At 37.4% G+C, this 17488-nt stretch overlaps 1 protein-coding gene across 1 annotated transcript in view; it reads right to left on the reverse strand.

Moving 5' to 3' along the window:
* Positions 1–2218: 2218 nt before the first annotated feature.
* Positions 2219–17488, reverse strand: part of mei4 (meiosis-specific, MEI4 homolog (S. cerevisiae)) — a 33973-nt gene continuing 18703 nt past the window's right edge. Inside the window, exons 4-5 of the mRNA XM_042777348.1 lie at positions 14360–14491; positions 2219–2581 (exon numbers count right to left, since the gene is read on the reverse strand). Of these exons, the coding sequence (XP_042633282.1) occupies positions 2357–2581; positions 14360–14491 (357 nt within the window). The 3' untranslated portion in view covers positions 2219–2356. The remainder of the gene's footprint in view (positions 2582–14359; positions 14492–17488) is intronic.

The following is a 17488-nucleotide window of genomic DNA, read 5'->3' on the forward strand; positions in this document are numbered from 1 at the left end:
AATACCATAATATGTTTGCAGATATTTAAAGGGGTCCTATTATGCTTTTTCACTTTTTCAACTTTAGTTAGTCTGTAATGTTGCTGTTTGAGCATAAAAAAGATCTGCAAAGTTACAAAGCTCAAAGTCCAATTCAAAAGGAGATATTTTATTTAACAGAAATCACTTTTCAAAAACTACAACAAACAACTTGTTTGGCCTACAACGCATATTTTCCGCGATTTGTGACATCACAAAGATCAACGAATGGGACAAGACTTGGTTGAGCTGCACTAGAGAAGGCAACGAGTGTTATCACTATGTCGGAGACACGCTAGCTTTCCCAAGAGAGACGAGCTTAGAGTGGTTACAATCATCCGGGTTTAAATCACGCTCAAATTGAAACAGAAACAGGAACTATTCCAGCTGTTCATGCCAGACTGGGGAGAGAGGTCTTGTAATAATGTGAAATATGGGAAAAATGTGTTTTTCGAACAACCTAGTGTAAGAGTCTGTTCTAGTACACCCCCAAAACAAAATCAAGACTTTGTAAAAGCATAATAGGACCCCTTTAACAAACATTTTAACATATTTGTTTATCTGAAAAACAATGCTACAGTCAGTTATTCTCCTGAAAATGTGCGTTCCAGACTGGAATGTCGGTCTCTGTTTTGGTTTGTGAAACCTGCCCACTTCCAGTTTACCCAAATGTATTTTGGCACCTCGGGTTGCCAGTTGGCTGAAAACACAGCATATTTTATTTCATTAATCAAGTGCGCTCGTTCCTGTTGGTGTCGTCAATCTGGCAACCTGCGTGTGCATCAAGTCTGAGGAGGAGGGGCCAGGTGAAAAAAAACCCTCTCCAATATTTTGAATATGGACTGCAATACTCAAGTTCAACCACTCGGTACAGCACCTTTAAGACTAAATATTACTTTATTTAAAAAGTAATGGCTGTGCACTTTTCAGCACAGTGATAGTCTGTTCATTGAGTGCTTTAGTATGAGCAGGTGTGCTTATGATATTGTAAACTAGCTGTATTTTAAAATATGAAGCATATATTTTAAGTGATCATTAAATGTAAGATTCCATATGTGTATATACTGCATGAGTAAATATATGTTCAATATATTTTTACACATACAGTACCATATCTTATCACACGCACATCTACAGTATATATTATAAAGTATAACTGAATATAAAATTACATACATTGTGATATATAAGGAAATGTACACAATATATTATTCTGTATATTTTATAATATACTGTTATATCATTTAATATATTGATCATTCATATATTAGGAAATATATTTTCTTTGTGTAAGGGTTTTTAGACCTTACTGAACTCTTGTTTAGTCTGTTTAAAATCATTTATTTTGTAGAGTTTAGTTTTGTAGTCCTGTGTCCTATGTTGTCTTATGTAGAACCATGGTCCTGGAATAACACCTTTTAGTTTCACCGTGTACACTATAGGCTGTATATAGCTGAAATTATAATATAATCTGACTCTGAGATCCCACTCATTTTATTTATTTTTTTAACTGCTATATTTCTGTTCAACTGCATTATCTCTTTCATTTCCAACTGCTCCTGTTGGTGTCAACACAGTGGACCATCCACACACACACTACCGGTCAAAAGTTAAGCTTTTAGTTTTTCCCTCTTTTTTTTTAATGAATAACACAGTAAAAACAGTAATTTTTGCTTTGTAAGTTTTGACCTTTGTTAAAAAAAAAGTCTTCTTCGTTACCTTTTTCTCTATCACACTTTAGAAATCATCAGAAATTATATATCAATTCAAATCAATATCAATTGAAAACTTAAAATTCATCCCTTGAAAACTATTTTAAAATCAGACATTGCATTACCATGAAAATGGTACATCAAAATCATGTTACAAAATGTTTTCATTCATGAATTATAAAAATTTAAGTTTGGATCATGCACTTTCACGTCTATGTTCAAAAATGTGAGTGACAATTAAGGGGTTAAAATAATAATAATAATTATAATAATAAAATTTCTATTTGAATATGCTTTAAAACCAAATTTATTCCTGTAATGCAAAGCTGAATTTTCAGCACCCATTAATCCATTTTTCGGTGTAAAGTGATACTTCAGAAATCATTCTAATATGCTGATTTTGGTGTAAAACTTATTTTAGTGTTACACTTTACAGTGAAATCAACCTATGATGTATCAACACAAGACTTCCAAAGAACACAACAAAAACTGACTGGCTTAAAATTTATTAATTAACAGTTAATCAATATATATATTTTTTTTAATTAAGACACTTGGTGTACAGTAAAGTGAGCCCTTAAAAGGAGCAAAGATTTTAAGAAAGACAGCAGCGAGTCTACATCTGCTCATGTGTGTTCCGCCCTGAAGAGACCTCCGATCCGCCACATATACAGAGAGAACAGGGGGAACTCATCTGCAAGAGGGAATGCTTTGGTTTCCAGCTGGATCACAAGCTCCTTGTTAACATTATAATCAATGTCCTGGGCAAGATGTTCCAGCAGCCAGAACACATAGAAGGAATTTTCATAACGGATCCAGTCCAGCTGATGATGCTGCTCCTCTCTGGACCTCTGCATAAAACAAAACCCTACCATCATTGAGCTATTATATCCAGTATGCATGCACATGTATGATATATGCCAGAACTGGTTAGATAGCAAGATCAGTGCATAGTCTTACGTTCACATGATGGAAAAAATAACATGTACATAAATGAACATCCATCCACATTGTGTTCAGTTCCACAAGTGATACTGATTTAATATAAAACATAAGTCATTCATTTCCAGTAACTTATGTTTTAGATTTAAAAAAATGGCTGTACAGTAAATGGCTTCTCCACCAGGAAAAATAGTTAGAAAGGTAGCCAAAGTTTTGCATGCCACCAAACACATGCACCGAAAACTGATCAGTGAATATGTGTGGAGTGGAATGAATATAGGTAGATACTGTAATATTCAGAACAAGTAAGGGTGTGAATCACTCTCTAGAGGGCATGCCAAAGTCTTAATCAGGTTGAGGTCAGGACTCTGACAGGGCAACATCAGAAAGTGTTTTTCTTTCTTTTAAAGCCATAGGTTATTTAAGTCATAGTGCTGTCGAATAACCCAGCGCAGGCCGACAAGTTCTTACTCAGTCCCATGTAATTACATCATCATTCACATGGTGCAGCTGATTGGTTTCTTTTTGCATCAGCACCCAATGAAATACTGCGCATGGTAGCCCAGTCATCTGTTCCGCCAAGACCAAACACATTAACATTAGCATGTATATAGCAATGCTAAACTCTCAGAGAGCTGTCATGACGGAACATCAGACGTGCTTCAGATATGTTGCCAGGCATGCATGAACTTGTTAAATGTGAATGACTCTGGTATGTGTGTTTATGAGTACGAGCTTACTCAGCTATATTTCAAAGTCTCCAGAAATAAGCTAAATATCCAAACCTCCAAAACTTTTAGAGATAAACTAAACACTTTTTCACTTGGATCAAATCCAATTTTTCTCTCTCTTGATCTCTGTTGATGTGTTGTTGCATTTACTACTAGGAGTGAATGAACTTACATTAACGAGTAGGGATGGGCATTCGATTAAATTTTCTTAGTCGATCGTCGGGAGAATTAACGATCGACTATCGATTAATCATTCATATTTTTATAATAAAATTATTTAACTTTTATAATTCAAAGATGAAATGAATACAAAAATACAGCGTGTTTTTCCTCGATGAGACCTTTATTACAAGATCAACTTGTGGCAGACGATTAAACTACGTTCAGTTAGGCAAACTGAACATATATGCGCGTACATATGCGGTGCTCTAAAGCAGCGTAACCTGCAGCTGCGAGACGGCGTTCTTAAACAGAGACCTCATTTGTTCCAAAATAATAATAATACAAAAGAATCATGTTAAACAATAACTTAAACAAAAAAAAACATAATAATACTTAGATCTGACAGGTTTTGTCAAAATGTAACTCAAAATTATCCGAGCCAGAAGAAAGGGCCAGATATTAACCTTCCTAACAATTAGGCTAACTTAACAAATTGGGCTACTTAAAGCCTCGTCAAAAATAACTAACTTTAGTAACTCGCATACAACTTCTGCACCAGTCTACTGATTTTTGTTGAGAAATATAAGCATGTTGACACGATCTGGGGTCAGACGCGACCGCAACCTGGTGACCGTCAGTCCAGCTGCCAAAAACTCCCAGTTTCACATTAGCAGCCAGTCTCTGTGTTGGTGTAAGAAAGCCCAGGTGTTTGTGACGAGGGTCCAGCATTGATGAGATAATGGGGGCGAACGACACAACTCACCAGACTCAGTCTGTATAAATATATGATGAGGAATCCTAATAAGAAAATGTTGTATTTTTTGTTGTTTATTTTATGAATAAAATTAATATTAAAATTAATATTTTTATGGAGTACGAGTAACAGTTTTATTCTTCGTGGGGCTTATTGCTTAAATCTAAATAGGTAACAAATAAACGTTATAATAACGTTATATTTTTTATTGTTTATTTTATGAATAAAATATTAAAATGAATATTTTTATGGAGTAACAGTTTTATTCTCCGCGGTGCTAATACTTAAATCTAAAAAGGTAACACGCAGATAACAGGAAAGTATCCATGTAATTATGTATATGTAAACTAAGATAAAAAGTTTAGCTTACATTCATTCGTTGGATGAGAGAGGAACACACTTTTGTCTTGAATTCGATGAGTCTGGGCCCGTCTCCTTCACTGCACATGAGGTGGATATTGATGAGGCCGAAGGTGACGGGATAAGTGTTTGAGATGGAGACGTCTTTCTCTGCAGACATAACCGTGTTGGCACATTTAAGTGCTGACAGCACGGGCTGTGTGTCCTCCATCAGCTGCCAGTACTCATCCTTCAACTCCAGGATCCTGGCACCTTGAAGCTTGGTCACGGTTCGGTCCGACAGCACAGCAACAACAGCCCACCGCTGCTCCACCAGCCGATCAAACATCTCGCACACGGAGTTCCACTGTGTTTTACACGACTGGGTAAGCCGGTGAGTTGCGAGGCCCATTTGCTCCTGTTTCTTTTGCAGCACATTGGTTGCTGTAGTGCTGTGATTAAAGTGGCTAATGAGTTTACTAGCCGCTGATATTACCCGATAAAGATACAGTGCAAATCCATCATTTATGGCCAACTGGAGGGTGTGTGCAAAGCAGGCAATGGAAATCCAGGGCACTCTGGTGGGACTGTTGGCAGCTACAATATTGGCCGCGTTGTCATGAACGCATGCAATAACTCGGCCTTTAAGTCCCCACTGCTCTACAGCTCCATTCATTTTCCCAGCGAGGTGGTCAGCTGTATGCCGGCCTGGCAGGCTTTCTGTGAGCAAGACCGCTGTGTTCATTTTCCAGTCATCACTGATGTAGTGGCAGGTTAGGGTGATGTAGCTCTCAGCTGTTAAAGCGGTCCAGCAGTCTGTAGTTAGAGCAACTCTCTCAGCTTTGCTCAATTCTTTTAACAGCTGCTGCTTTCATTCTTCGTAGTGAGTTTGTACCGTCTGGTGACGGTACGTTGTGATTGAATTTGATATGCTGGTTCCAATAAATATATCAGTTCTCGAAAACCATTGCCCTCAACAATACTTATAGCAAGAATATCCATCTCAAGGAACTTGCAGATCCCTTGGGTAATTTTCTCTGCTCGCTGTGCATCACAGCTCTGAGTCCGTGCTAACGCTGACTTGATGCTAGGTTGAGACTGAGAGCAGGATGCACCACCACCGACATTAACCAGGGACGGATGCACTTTGTTTAAGTGGTACATCATTTGAGTCGTGGCCGTGTTGTACTTATACACGGCATCGCAATGTTTGCAGTGAACTATTTTGCTTTTAAATCAAAATGGTCCCACGCCACACTTCACCGTGTCCTCTTCATGATTATTCTTTTGAAATCAAACTGGAAGATCACAGATAACTGAGTATGGTGTCAAATACTGCACCCTGGTGGTAAAATGTTTAATTGCTGCCACACAGTGAAATTCATTTAATTGCTTCAAGACTCACACTACGCTCCGCAACGCAACCGTTTTCTAATAAAAAATAAAAATAAAAAATTGCATCAGATTAATCGATAACAAATTAACGTGATCGACAAAATTCTTAACGATCAATTATCGATCGTCGATTAATCATGCCCATCCCTATTAACGAGTAAGTCACACACACACTGTAAAACCCGACAAGTAACGTAACTCAAACCTTTTGTGTAAACAGATATCCTTAAAAACATGACAAGTTGGGTTTACTCAAACCGTTTTTGAGGAAACCGATTGCCTTAAACCATTTAAGTTTTAAAACTTAACAGTTGTTGTAGTACCCTGAACTTAATTCAGTTGAGTCAAACTGAAAGAAATATACATTGCCTTAAGTAATTAAGTGATTAATTGAGTGTTTACTCAAAGCATTAGTGATGAACACCTGCTGTAACAAAAACAGACTGTTACTGAAGAAAAGAGAGAAAGGAAAACCGTTTGACTTCAGACACAGCCTCACTAAAACCTGACAAGTTATGTTAACTCAAACCGTTTGAGGAAACCGATTGCCTTAAAACCATTTAAGTTTTAAAACTTCAACAGTTGTTAGTACTCTGAACTTAATTCAGTTGAGTTCACTGAAAGAAGATATACATTGCAATTAAATAAATAAGTGATTAATTGAGTGATAATTGTGAATTAGTGATGAACAGCTGCTGTTAACAAACAGAATCACTGAAGAAAAGAGAAACACAAGAACTACAACTGACTTCAGACACAGCCTTAGATAAAATAAACTGAAATAAAATACATTAAATCTCTCAAGATCTGATTAAACAACCCCACAAACAGCATCACCAGCTCCACTTATTAATAACCAGACTGACTTTATTTCTGTCAGACGTCTACAGAAGATCTGATTGAGAATTAACTAAGGTTTAGATGTTGATTTATGTTTTCATTTAAAGTAACCATGTTAGAGATCAGTGTTTGCTTTAGTTGGGTTCTTCACCCTTGATTTCTGTCTTAGTTTTTTTTTTCTTTGGCTGTTGTAACTCAAAAGCCCAGAGAAAATATCATCAGGTGTTATACACACACTCTTAGAAACTGCTTTTATCCAAAGCAACTTACAGTGCATCAGGGTGGCATTTTTTTTAAATCTAACCTGTACCTAGATGTTGGTTGTTTATACTGTATATTGGTGATGACAATCATTGATATTGAACTGTTTGGGGTCTAATCTCTGATGAAATAGGTGTTGTGTAATTAGTTGGATTGATTACAGTAAAAGTGATTTCTAAGAGCCAGTGGTTCTGTGATAATCAGTTAATATAAAGAACTTTCCAAACAGTTTGGTTTTCTGTGGTGTCACTTAGTCACACACAGACATCAATAATCAGCATATGAACCTCAACAATGGTGACCATAAAAAAAAAAAAAAAAAAATACAGCAGAGCATGCTGGGAGCCATGGATGAGTTTTGTACTACAATAGTACCCAGCATGCATTTGCAGCATTTTTTTTTTTTTTTTTTTTTTTTTTCGTAACCATTGTTGAGGTTCATATTCTGATTATTGATGTCTGTGTGTGTCTAATTGACACCATGTAAGACCAAACTGTTTGGAAAATTCTTTATATTAACTGATTATGAAACAACCACTGACTTTTTGAATGTTTTTTTTGTAATCATCTGAACTAACTATAGAACACCTATTTAGTCAGTTTTTGGAGTCTGAACAGCTTCATATTTGATGATTATCATCACCAATATGCTGTATAACAACCAATACCTGATCATATTTTCTCTGGGTTTTTTGAGTTATAACAAACATGTTTCAAAAAACAACAACAACGTCCAAAAAAAAAAATCTAAGACAGAAATCAAGGGTCAAGAGCTCAACTTAAGCAAACACTGATCTCTAAATGGTTACTTCAAATGAAACAATAAATCAACATCTAAACCTTAGAAATCAAGGGTCAAGAGCCCTGTAGACTTGACTGTTTGTTAAGTGGAGCTGGTGAGCTGTTTGTTAACAGCAGCTGTTCATCACTAATGCTCAATCAGCACTTAATTAATCACTTGATTACATAATTGCAAAGTTTTAAAACTTACATGGTTTAAGTAAAGGCAATCTGTTTACTCAAACGTTTTGAGTTACTATGACTTGTCAGGTTTTACAGTGCAATCAAAAAAGCTTTACATTCACTGTGATGTAGCGCTCTGATATAGCGTAGTACGACAGAAGACTGATTGTGTGCATTTTAAGTGCATGCTTTCACTGCAAACGAAAAGCCTATTAGAAAGCAGTTTGAAAATCCCCATAATTTAAGATATGGAAGCAAAAAATGCCTTCATGAGTTCTTGTTTTTGATATAAATAACATGATAGAGTTAAGCAATATCACACATGTAGTTGTTTCCCGAATATCTGCATGACTGCAAGCATTCATTGTATACAACAACAGATAAATAGGTTAATATTAAGCAAGTTATATTTTAGATGCAGTATTGTCTGTTTTTGCTCTATTTAACCATCAAAATAGTTCCAATAAGCCAATACAGAGCCAAGTTTAGTATGGACTTTGTAAGCTCTGTGCCTTAAGGAGAACACAAAGGTAAATCAACTATAGTGTGTTTTGTTATATTCCATATCTTGTTCTTTCTTTTCTAAAGAAATGTATTCATTCTAAGGGCGGACATAGAAGTTATATCTTTTTACTGTTTGTGCAATTCTAATGAAACAGGATGCAGGATGACTGTGTTTGACTTACTGTAAAATTATTTTAATGATCCTGTTATGTTGATATGATTTCTTCAGTTGTCAGAAATATTTTTGTGCACTGTTACATCACATTGTTCTAAATTAACAATGACAAAATTATGAAAATATTACATAGACTAATGTCAATTATTTGGAAATTTATTTCAAATGCATCAGCATTCATGTGAAATATTTAAAATAAAGATGGCTTCATCTTTCCAGGCATCAGTGTTGATAGGTATGACTAGTTGATGTGGTACTGTGCCTCGTGTGTTATTGGTAACAGAATTACTGCCATCACTGGAGGGTAGACAGCCTTGATTAGGATTTTGATGTGGTCTCTTGCTTTGAGAAGGTTGCAACTGTTAAAATGACTGATTTGAAAATGATGAGAAATGAGGACAGTTTCTCTAAACATACAAAAGATCTAAATTCATACCTACACTGTGGCTGTTTACCACTTTGGCTTCTGTGGCTGTCAGTACCTCCAGACTTCTTGTGGTGGCGCTTCCCAGATTGCGGATGGTCAGATGAACAGAAATTGTAATTCACAGCGAAGAAATAAGAGCGTAATGGTAGAACAACAACAAATCAGAGATGCACCAGTGTCAGTGTTTATGGAGATGAGAACTAAAAAACTGCCCTGAAACAGTTATGTGAGTTGTGTGTGGTGATATTTTATTTTATCATTGCAGAGCGCACATTGAGTCTGAGAGTAGCCTAACCTCTCCGCTCGGATCGCAGGTGGATTTCCCTCACTATATGAGTGAGAAAGAGCAGCCCTGGCATGTCCAGTTTTATGTCAACAAAACTGGATGCTCCCTCTCTCTTTAGATATTACAAGTGCGTGTAATCCAGTGTGGACAGTGGGTGACGACTGGCATGGACGATGAAACAAAACCTTGTCAGAGCTGAATGTGGCACAGAAGTGTGCAGTGTGTGTGCTTGCCACATGTCTACAATTGAAATAACGAACTTGAGCATGCAAAAGAGGCGATGTGAATGGCTATGTCATGTGCAGGGCTCCGTTTTTATGATGAGAGGAGAGGAGAGGAAAGGTTGAGAAAACACTCCAGGTAAATTTTGAAATACCAGGTTTATACATATATCGTGATCATTCGTATCATTATAGGATTGTCTAGCAATATATCGATTATCGCAGAATCGATATATTCGTGATATCGTATCGTGAGCCATGTATCATGATTCGTATCGTATCGTAAGGTACCCTTCGATTCTCACCCCTAGTATATACTAATGCAGAGAACAAGGCAGTGAAGAGATGATCACTTGGGCCAGTCAAACCTTAAACAATGCTAAGGTTTACTACTCAACCACAGAGGAGAGTGCCTAGCAGTGGTGTGGGCTCTTGACAAGTGGCAGCACTATCTGTAACATCAACTGTTCAAGGTAGTTACGGATCATTATTCCTTACAGTGGGTAATGAACTCCACCAAAACAACCAGTCGACTCATTCATTGGGCCCTTCTCCTACAGAGATTTGATTTTGTGTTGGAATATTGGAAAGGAAAGTTGAATGTAGCTCCTGTAACCCTTTCTTGAATGCACCAGGCACCCGAGTATAATGTGTACTTCAGTAGAAAGGAGGAACCAGAGTTTCCAATCTCACCTGAAAACATTTGTGATCCTGAAATCACAAAAATCTTTCAACTTTGGACAAAAAGAACCCACAGAAAATGAACAGTATGCAGTAGTTGAAGACAAGTTATACCACATTACTCACCTGTCAGATGGTAAAATCCAATACCGTGTTGTTATTCCCCACAGTCTTATACCTACCATTCTCCAATATTTCCATTTCAACCCCTTGGACATCTTGGGATCATCAAAACCTTTAAGAGAGTGCAAGATGTTGCATACTGGCATGGAATGTGGACTTATGTCAAGAGTTGTCTAAAATGTCAAACACTCAAGAGTGACAACAGAAAGCCAGCCAGTAATCATCAACCAATCATCACTTCAAGACCTAGTGAAATGCTTGGTGTAGATATAAAGGGACCTCTACCAAAGAGCTCCAAACAGCAAGAATACTTGCTTGTCTTTGTAGACTACTTGTCACGATGGGTAGGGCTATTCCCCATGAGACATGCAACAGCTACAGTTATAGCTAAAATCCTGAAAAGAGAAATACTTACAAGATGGGGTGTGCCTGACTATATTTTGTCAGACAGAGGAACAGAATTTGTCTTGGTCATATTCACTGAACTGTGTGGGAAATGGGAGTGTGACACATAAGCTAATTACAGCTTACCATCTGCAGACCAACATGACTGAAATAGTCAACTGAACCCTGTAGTCAATGGTAGCCGGTTATGTGGAAGACAATCACAAGGATTGGGATCATTACTTGCCAAAACTCCATTTCACACTAAACACCACAGTTCAGGAATCCATTGGCATGTCACCAGCTGAGCTCCATCTGGGTAGGAAAATCCACAGCCCATTGGATAAACTATTGCATGGTTGCAATCACTGCTTAAGATCCTTCATATGACATTGTTTATCCATTGTTGGAACTTCAAAGGAAGGCAAAGGAAAACTACAAAAAAGCAAGGACAAGACAGTTAAGAAGCTATTACAAAAACAGACAAGATGTATCATTCCAAGAGAAAGACCGAGTGTAGGTTAGAAACTTTCCCCAGTCCAGCGCGAAGCTAGCCCCAAAGTGTAAAGGATCTTATCGCATTATCCAAAAGTTAGGACCACTAAATTACAGAGTTGCCCTAGAGTCCACAGGAGAGGATGAGTATAATGTACATGTATGCAATTTGAAACCCTCTTTCCGTACTGCAGAGGAAATGGAGTTGCGAAACCGGGAGAAGCTCTTCCAGGAGACCACTAATGAGGAAGAAGATTTCCACCTATGTATTCGGGGGGTGGAGTAACGTAATCATGCACCACTGATGGATGCTCTATGCTGTCGTCTAATCAAAAAGAACAATTAATCATCCACAGACTATTTAAAGGGCTCATCGGATGAACATTTTCCACAAGGTGGCATGATTTATTAGGGTCTTCATGAAATGTCTGTAGCATATTTTGCTTAAAAACACTCAATGGCTGTGTAAACCACACCATTTTTGCTTTGTCAAAAACAGCTCTGCATGCTCACACCAACCCGTTTTGGTGTATGTCTCTTTAAATGATAATTAGTTACTGCGCACCCCATCCCCCTTCCGTCTGTCATGTCGACACAACACGCATGTAGTTCTGCCATGGCAACCTTTAGCATTTGCCTTGGGGAAATTATGGCAACGGGATACTTACTTCTTACAACATACTTCTCACCATTAATTAGCAAAGTAATATTCATTAGTGACAGTACAGCCGCAGCTAAACATATTAACGCACATACTGAATTAACATACATACATCCAAACTCCAAGTGTCCATTTGTCAAATAACATATAAATATAGAGTAAGTTTAAGTGAAAGTGAAGTGAAGTGAAGTGATATAAAGCCAAGTGTGGTGACCCATACTCAGAATTAACACTGACTTTGAATGTTCTATTTACCGTGACTTATCTCCCCTTGCTATCATATGCTAACATTGTCCTCCTATACGGTCTTATATTTTTACGTAAGGTTATTTTCAGAATTTTGATTGTTAATACTCGCTCAGTTGGTCTCGTTCCCTCATTGAGGAACAACTTTGAAGCTAATCCTGCTTTGTACTGTCCCGGGTTCATAAAGCATTCCGTCTTGAAGTGATTCGCACAAACAAGCATGTTTTTACTTATGGTTTCTGGGGGATTTCCACTAAAAATAAAATAAATCCACTTTTCTCTTGTCTCCTCTGAGGCTGGGACTCTAAATAAGGATTTATGTTCGTCTGTGCAGCCAACGACAGAACATTTATCATTATTTAGAGTCCCAGCCAATAGAACATTCAAAGCCAGTGTTAATTCTGAGTATGGGTAACCACACTTGGCTGTATGTCACTTCCTCAAACTTTTGGCATGGTGTCAGAACAAGTACACCCATGAGTACACCGCTGTCGCTTGCGAAAACAACAATGGCGGCTGAGCGCCGTGGGTGGAAACGTGTAGATTACAAGAAGAACCCCTTCCTACTTCAGAACGGGAGAGAAATCTGATCGGCTCATTTTCTCACATGCTTGCAGAGAAAGGCTTACAAACCAAACTTACTGGATTCTTCTTTTTCAAGTTGGTAGATGTACCGGACACACAATTATAGCTCTTAAACATGGAAAAAGTCAGATTTTCATCCAACGAACCCTTTGAAGAAGAGTGTTCGAGACAGAGGGGTAGGCGTGATAATCTTTGGCAACGTGACCATGGAAAAGCGTGAGTGATGGAAGCAGAAATTGGGTGTGCGGTCTGGTTGCTCCAGAGGTGTGTGCGCAGCTAGAGAATAGAGTGAGAAACTTTGTACTACTGTGCAACAAGTGAGTCTGTGAGTGAAGGAGTTGAGCGGTGACCTGAAAGAGTGGATCACACTTACCTGGCGCTGGACATCATGTCGGTGTGAGCGTGAAAGCCGCAGGGAAATGCCTACACTCAATTTGGTTGCCGGTACAGGTGTGTGCTTTTGGATTATGCCACACTGACTGTTCCCAGTCCATGCTACAGAAGAAGCTCCTGTTGCTTACCTGAACTCCAAAACACTCCAAGTGAAGACCAGCAGCACGGGGTACAAACTCAACGCTCTCATACTAAACTTTCTCACACACACCATGCATGCCATGCCAGTTTACAAGCCTCGCACACACACACACTCACTAACTCACACATACAGAAATCTTTGATTTTGTTACTTTACCTGTGTTTCAAACTGAGCTGATCATTCCCTAATTTTATGAAATTGTACTGACAAAGATACAGTATGTGTTCAAATATGCCTGAGACGGTTTGTAAATGGAAGCAAGCACGACTAAAGGGGCAAGCCATTACAGCTTCCTTAATTTTTTTGCACTTTGAAATTCTTCAGTTTATTCTCTGAATGCTTCTTTCCCTTTGTAAGTTTGTTCTTGTTTGAATATTGAAGACTCTCATGTTGTGTTGGGACTACTTTGATGGGTTTGCTGTTGGTAAATTAAATTTGCAAATGAACTTGAGTTTCCTGGGTTTTAATGTGATTCACACTCTTTCTGGTTCTTCATTCATAACTGGTGGTTTTTGTTGAGCTATCTGGACTTTATTTAATTGATGGGTAAAAACCTGTCTGGCACCCATTCTAAAAAATAAATCTATAAATCTATCATTTTGGAAGTCAAGGTCACCACCGTTACAACATTTCACCAACGACACACTTTGTGAAGCAGCAGTTGAACTGTACTGTGTCACCGGATCTATTTAATTTGGCCAATAAACATTCAATCACAGAAGGACTCTGGCAGGTTATGTTTGTTGCGAAGACATTTTCTGAGTGCTCATCACTATTGTATGAAAATATTCATTTTCAAGATTGAACAAGATAGAACTTTTTTTCTATCTATTAGGATAAGGAAGTCCCTCAATAGGAAGATTTTTTCCTTTGGTAAAATTTTTACAGTGATTTCCAGGTGTAGTGTGATTTAACCTACCTCACAGGTGTCCCATAGCTGCTGTGCCAGCTGAATGATCTGAGACATCAGGAGTTGAACAAATGCAGTTCTCACAGCAGGACTTCCTCCCAGAGCCAGCAGACACTCTGACAGCACGCCATGGACTGAGAACTAATAGCAGAAGGGGACCAAATGTCAGACTGATCTGCCTCTCTCCAGATCATACAGTGATGAAACTGACCCAGTTTGTGAACCATCCAGAACACAACAGAAAGCATATCAGAAATTAGAAAATTCAATATTGTGCATCCCTACTTGGCATTGTTGTATCAGTATATGATTTTCTAATTTACATTAGCTGTTATATAGCTGATGTCTGTTAATAGCAAACAATCTTTCATTTATTTGCTTAAGGCATGAAAAGATTCTTCACTTATTTAGTTTCAGAGAAACTTTCCATATGATGATGTAACTGCCATAGCAACACCCAACTTAATCACTTAATCACTATTCCTTTTCATTCATGGTATTCATTTAGGGTAAGTGTACCCATTAAGTCCACCAAAATCTAGGTTTAGGTGTTTTTCATAGATATTGACAAATCATTTGTTAAAATGCAAGATTTATCTCTCATGTGAAACAAATGTAATAATTAGTTGATGTACATTTTAGAATATAAAATTAAAATATATTATGAATAAGTCAGGCATGGGCTTAATTGGTACTTTGGCATCATTTAAGCCCGCATGTGTTCCAAATAAGCCCACATCATGATTGATTAAAAAAAAATCAAATTGATTGATTTTAAAGAAGTAAAACATCAATATATTTATTTAGCAAGAGCGAAGTATTAAAAAAAAAATCATTTTACTAATGTTTTCTAGCGCTAATCACCTGTACCAATAACATTCAACATGAAAAGCATACAGTATGCAAAGCAGAATATTTCATGAACAAAGAATGCAATTACGACTGTTTTGTTACTTAGGATACTGAGCTGATTTCATTGTTTTAAGTTTCTGTTTGTAGAGGTTCTCTAATTCCTTGCAGTTTTTCAAGTACCCTCTAGGTTTTCCCTGCAAAGGATAAACCTGCGCTCAACATCTTCAGTTAAATGATACACATTAGCAGCTGCCAAACAGTGTGTAATTTGAAGGCCTCTCCGTAATAATTAAGTTAAGGTAAAAGTTTAGTAAGGTAAAAGCACACAAAGAACTGTTATTAAACACTTTCACTTACATTTTCAAATTGATCTATGTTTGTAATTAGAGGGATTCCTCATTGAAAAACATTAAGTGGGCTTAAATGGTTCCACAGTGAATATTGAAACAGATAAGGTGGGCTTAAATGATACCACAGTGAGTAATGGTGAAAAAAGACAATGTTTTCCTTTGAAAATGTAAGATATGTTTACAAAAACCTGCATGGAACATAAATATATGGGGGACTATGCATCACAGTCATTTTCACTGTACCCACATTAAGAAATGTTATATATTTTTTTATTCAAGGTTAGCTTGCGTTGGCTATATTTTGCATGTGCTTTATGGCACTGTACCATTTAAGCCCCTCTTTAAAAATAGCTAATTTATTAAAACAATATGCTCTACATAATTGATGGTGCATTTATTTGTAAATTAATATAAAATGAATAAAAAAACACTTAGTGTTTGTAGTACACATGAGCCCCTTTCACACTGCGATTCACACTGCCAGTGATTTCCCGGAATATGTGCGTGCGTTCACACAACCTGTAATAGTCTCGTATTGACTTGTGACATCAGGATGTGACGTGTAATGTACGAGTCGAAAAAACGCTAGGCACGTTAACTTTAACTTAAGCTGGCAAACATTCTCAGCTTCAGCACGGATAGTGAGGAGCTAACTGATCTCTGCTTCATAACAGTTTGCACATATTTTTTCATCGTGAACGTTGATCTGCCTTCCAAACACCCTGTAAAAGAGTCGATGACTAAGAGACTATGACACACCCTTTACGGCATTTGTTCTGGCTTTTGTTCACACAGAGCTTGTTCCGGGACTGAACCCGGCAATGTTACTAGGTCCCCAATCCAGGATCGATCCCGGAATCAATCCCGGGAGGTGTTTGCGTTCACACAGAAGGCGATCCGACAATTTTCCGGGACCAACGTGCAGTGTGATAAGGGCTATGCTTAATTCGTTGGCAGTCTATCTTTCAGTAAGGCTAAGAATCGCCAAATGTGATTGGTATGCAATAAAAATGTCTGGGAATTAACACTAATGAACAACATAAAATATGATTTTCTCTTTTTTTTTTTATTTAATGTCAAAGTTGAAAATGGGCTTAATGGGTACATGGGCTTAATGGGTACACTTACCCTAGTTATGGAAGGAGTCATCTGACACTCTCACACTCACCTAAAGTGATGTGTGACCAAAACTCAAAACCTAATACTTTTTAAGATAGACCAGGCCTGTTAAAACATACAGTATCCATCCTTCATGGAAAGGTGTGACTGTCCTTTCCTGGAATCTGGGTTTATAAATGTCAGTGTATAACTCACTGGAGCCCCCAGCCAGGAAACACTGACTGGCTTAACCGAATAATCTCACAAGGAAACTGTCACATAGATTTCAACAGATAGAGACTGCCTGTTCCTCAAACAATCAAAAAACAACACTACAATATCAAAGCCCCTACAATATTAAAATCCACAAGAAGAGGTAGAGTCTTTTCACATTTAGCTTTTAAACATTAGAATAGCATTTCTGGCATAATTTAGGAGTCAAACACATGGTCTTGGTTAGGCCTGTCACCATAAAAACTTTTTGTTGTGCAATATATTGCCCCAGAAATAATTCCGATAAACAATATTATTGTCATTTTAAGACCATTTTATATCACACTGAATATATAATCATAATATGATGGTTTATATTAATGTATAAAGACAGAATACCTACCAAAATAATTCAGAAAAAAAAAACATTATATAAAGGTTAGAAATCGATATGCATTTCAGTGGATGAAAAACGTATTTGATCCCAAAGCAAAACATGACTTAGTACTTGGTGCAGAAACCCTTGTTGACAATTGGTTTTTTTTTGTAGTTGGTTTTGATGTACTCCTCTTTAAAGGTTCTCTGTAGGGATTTTGATCCACTCCTCTTTACAGAGATAACTCAA

Source organism: Cyprinus carpio, chromosome A20 (assembly GCF_018340385.1).
Source record: "Cyprinus carpio isolate SPL01 chromosome A20, ASM1834038v1, whole genome shotgun sequence".
In the NCBI taxonomy this organism is placed as follows: Eukaryota; Metazoa; Chordata; class Actinopteri; order Cypriniformes; family Cyprinidae; genus Cyprinus; species Cyprinus carpio.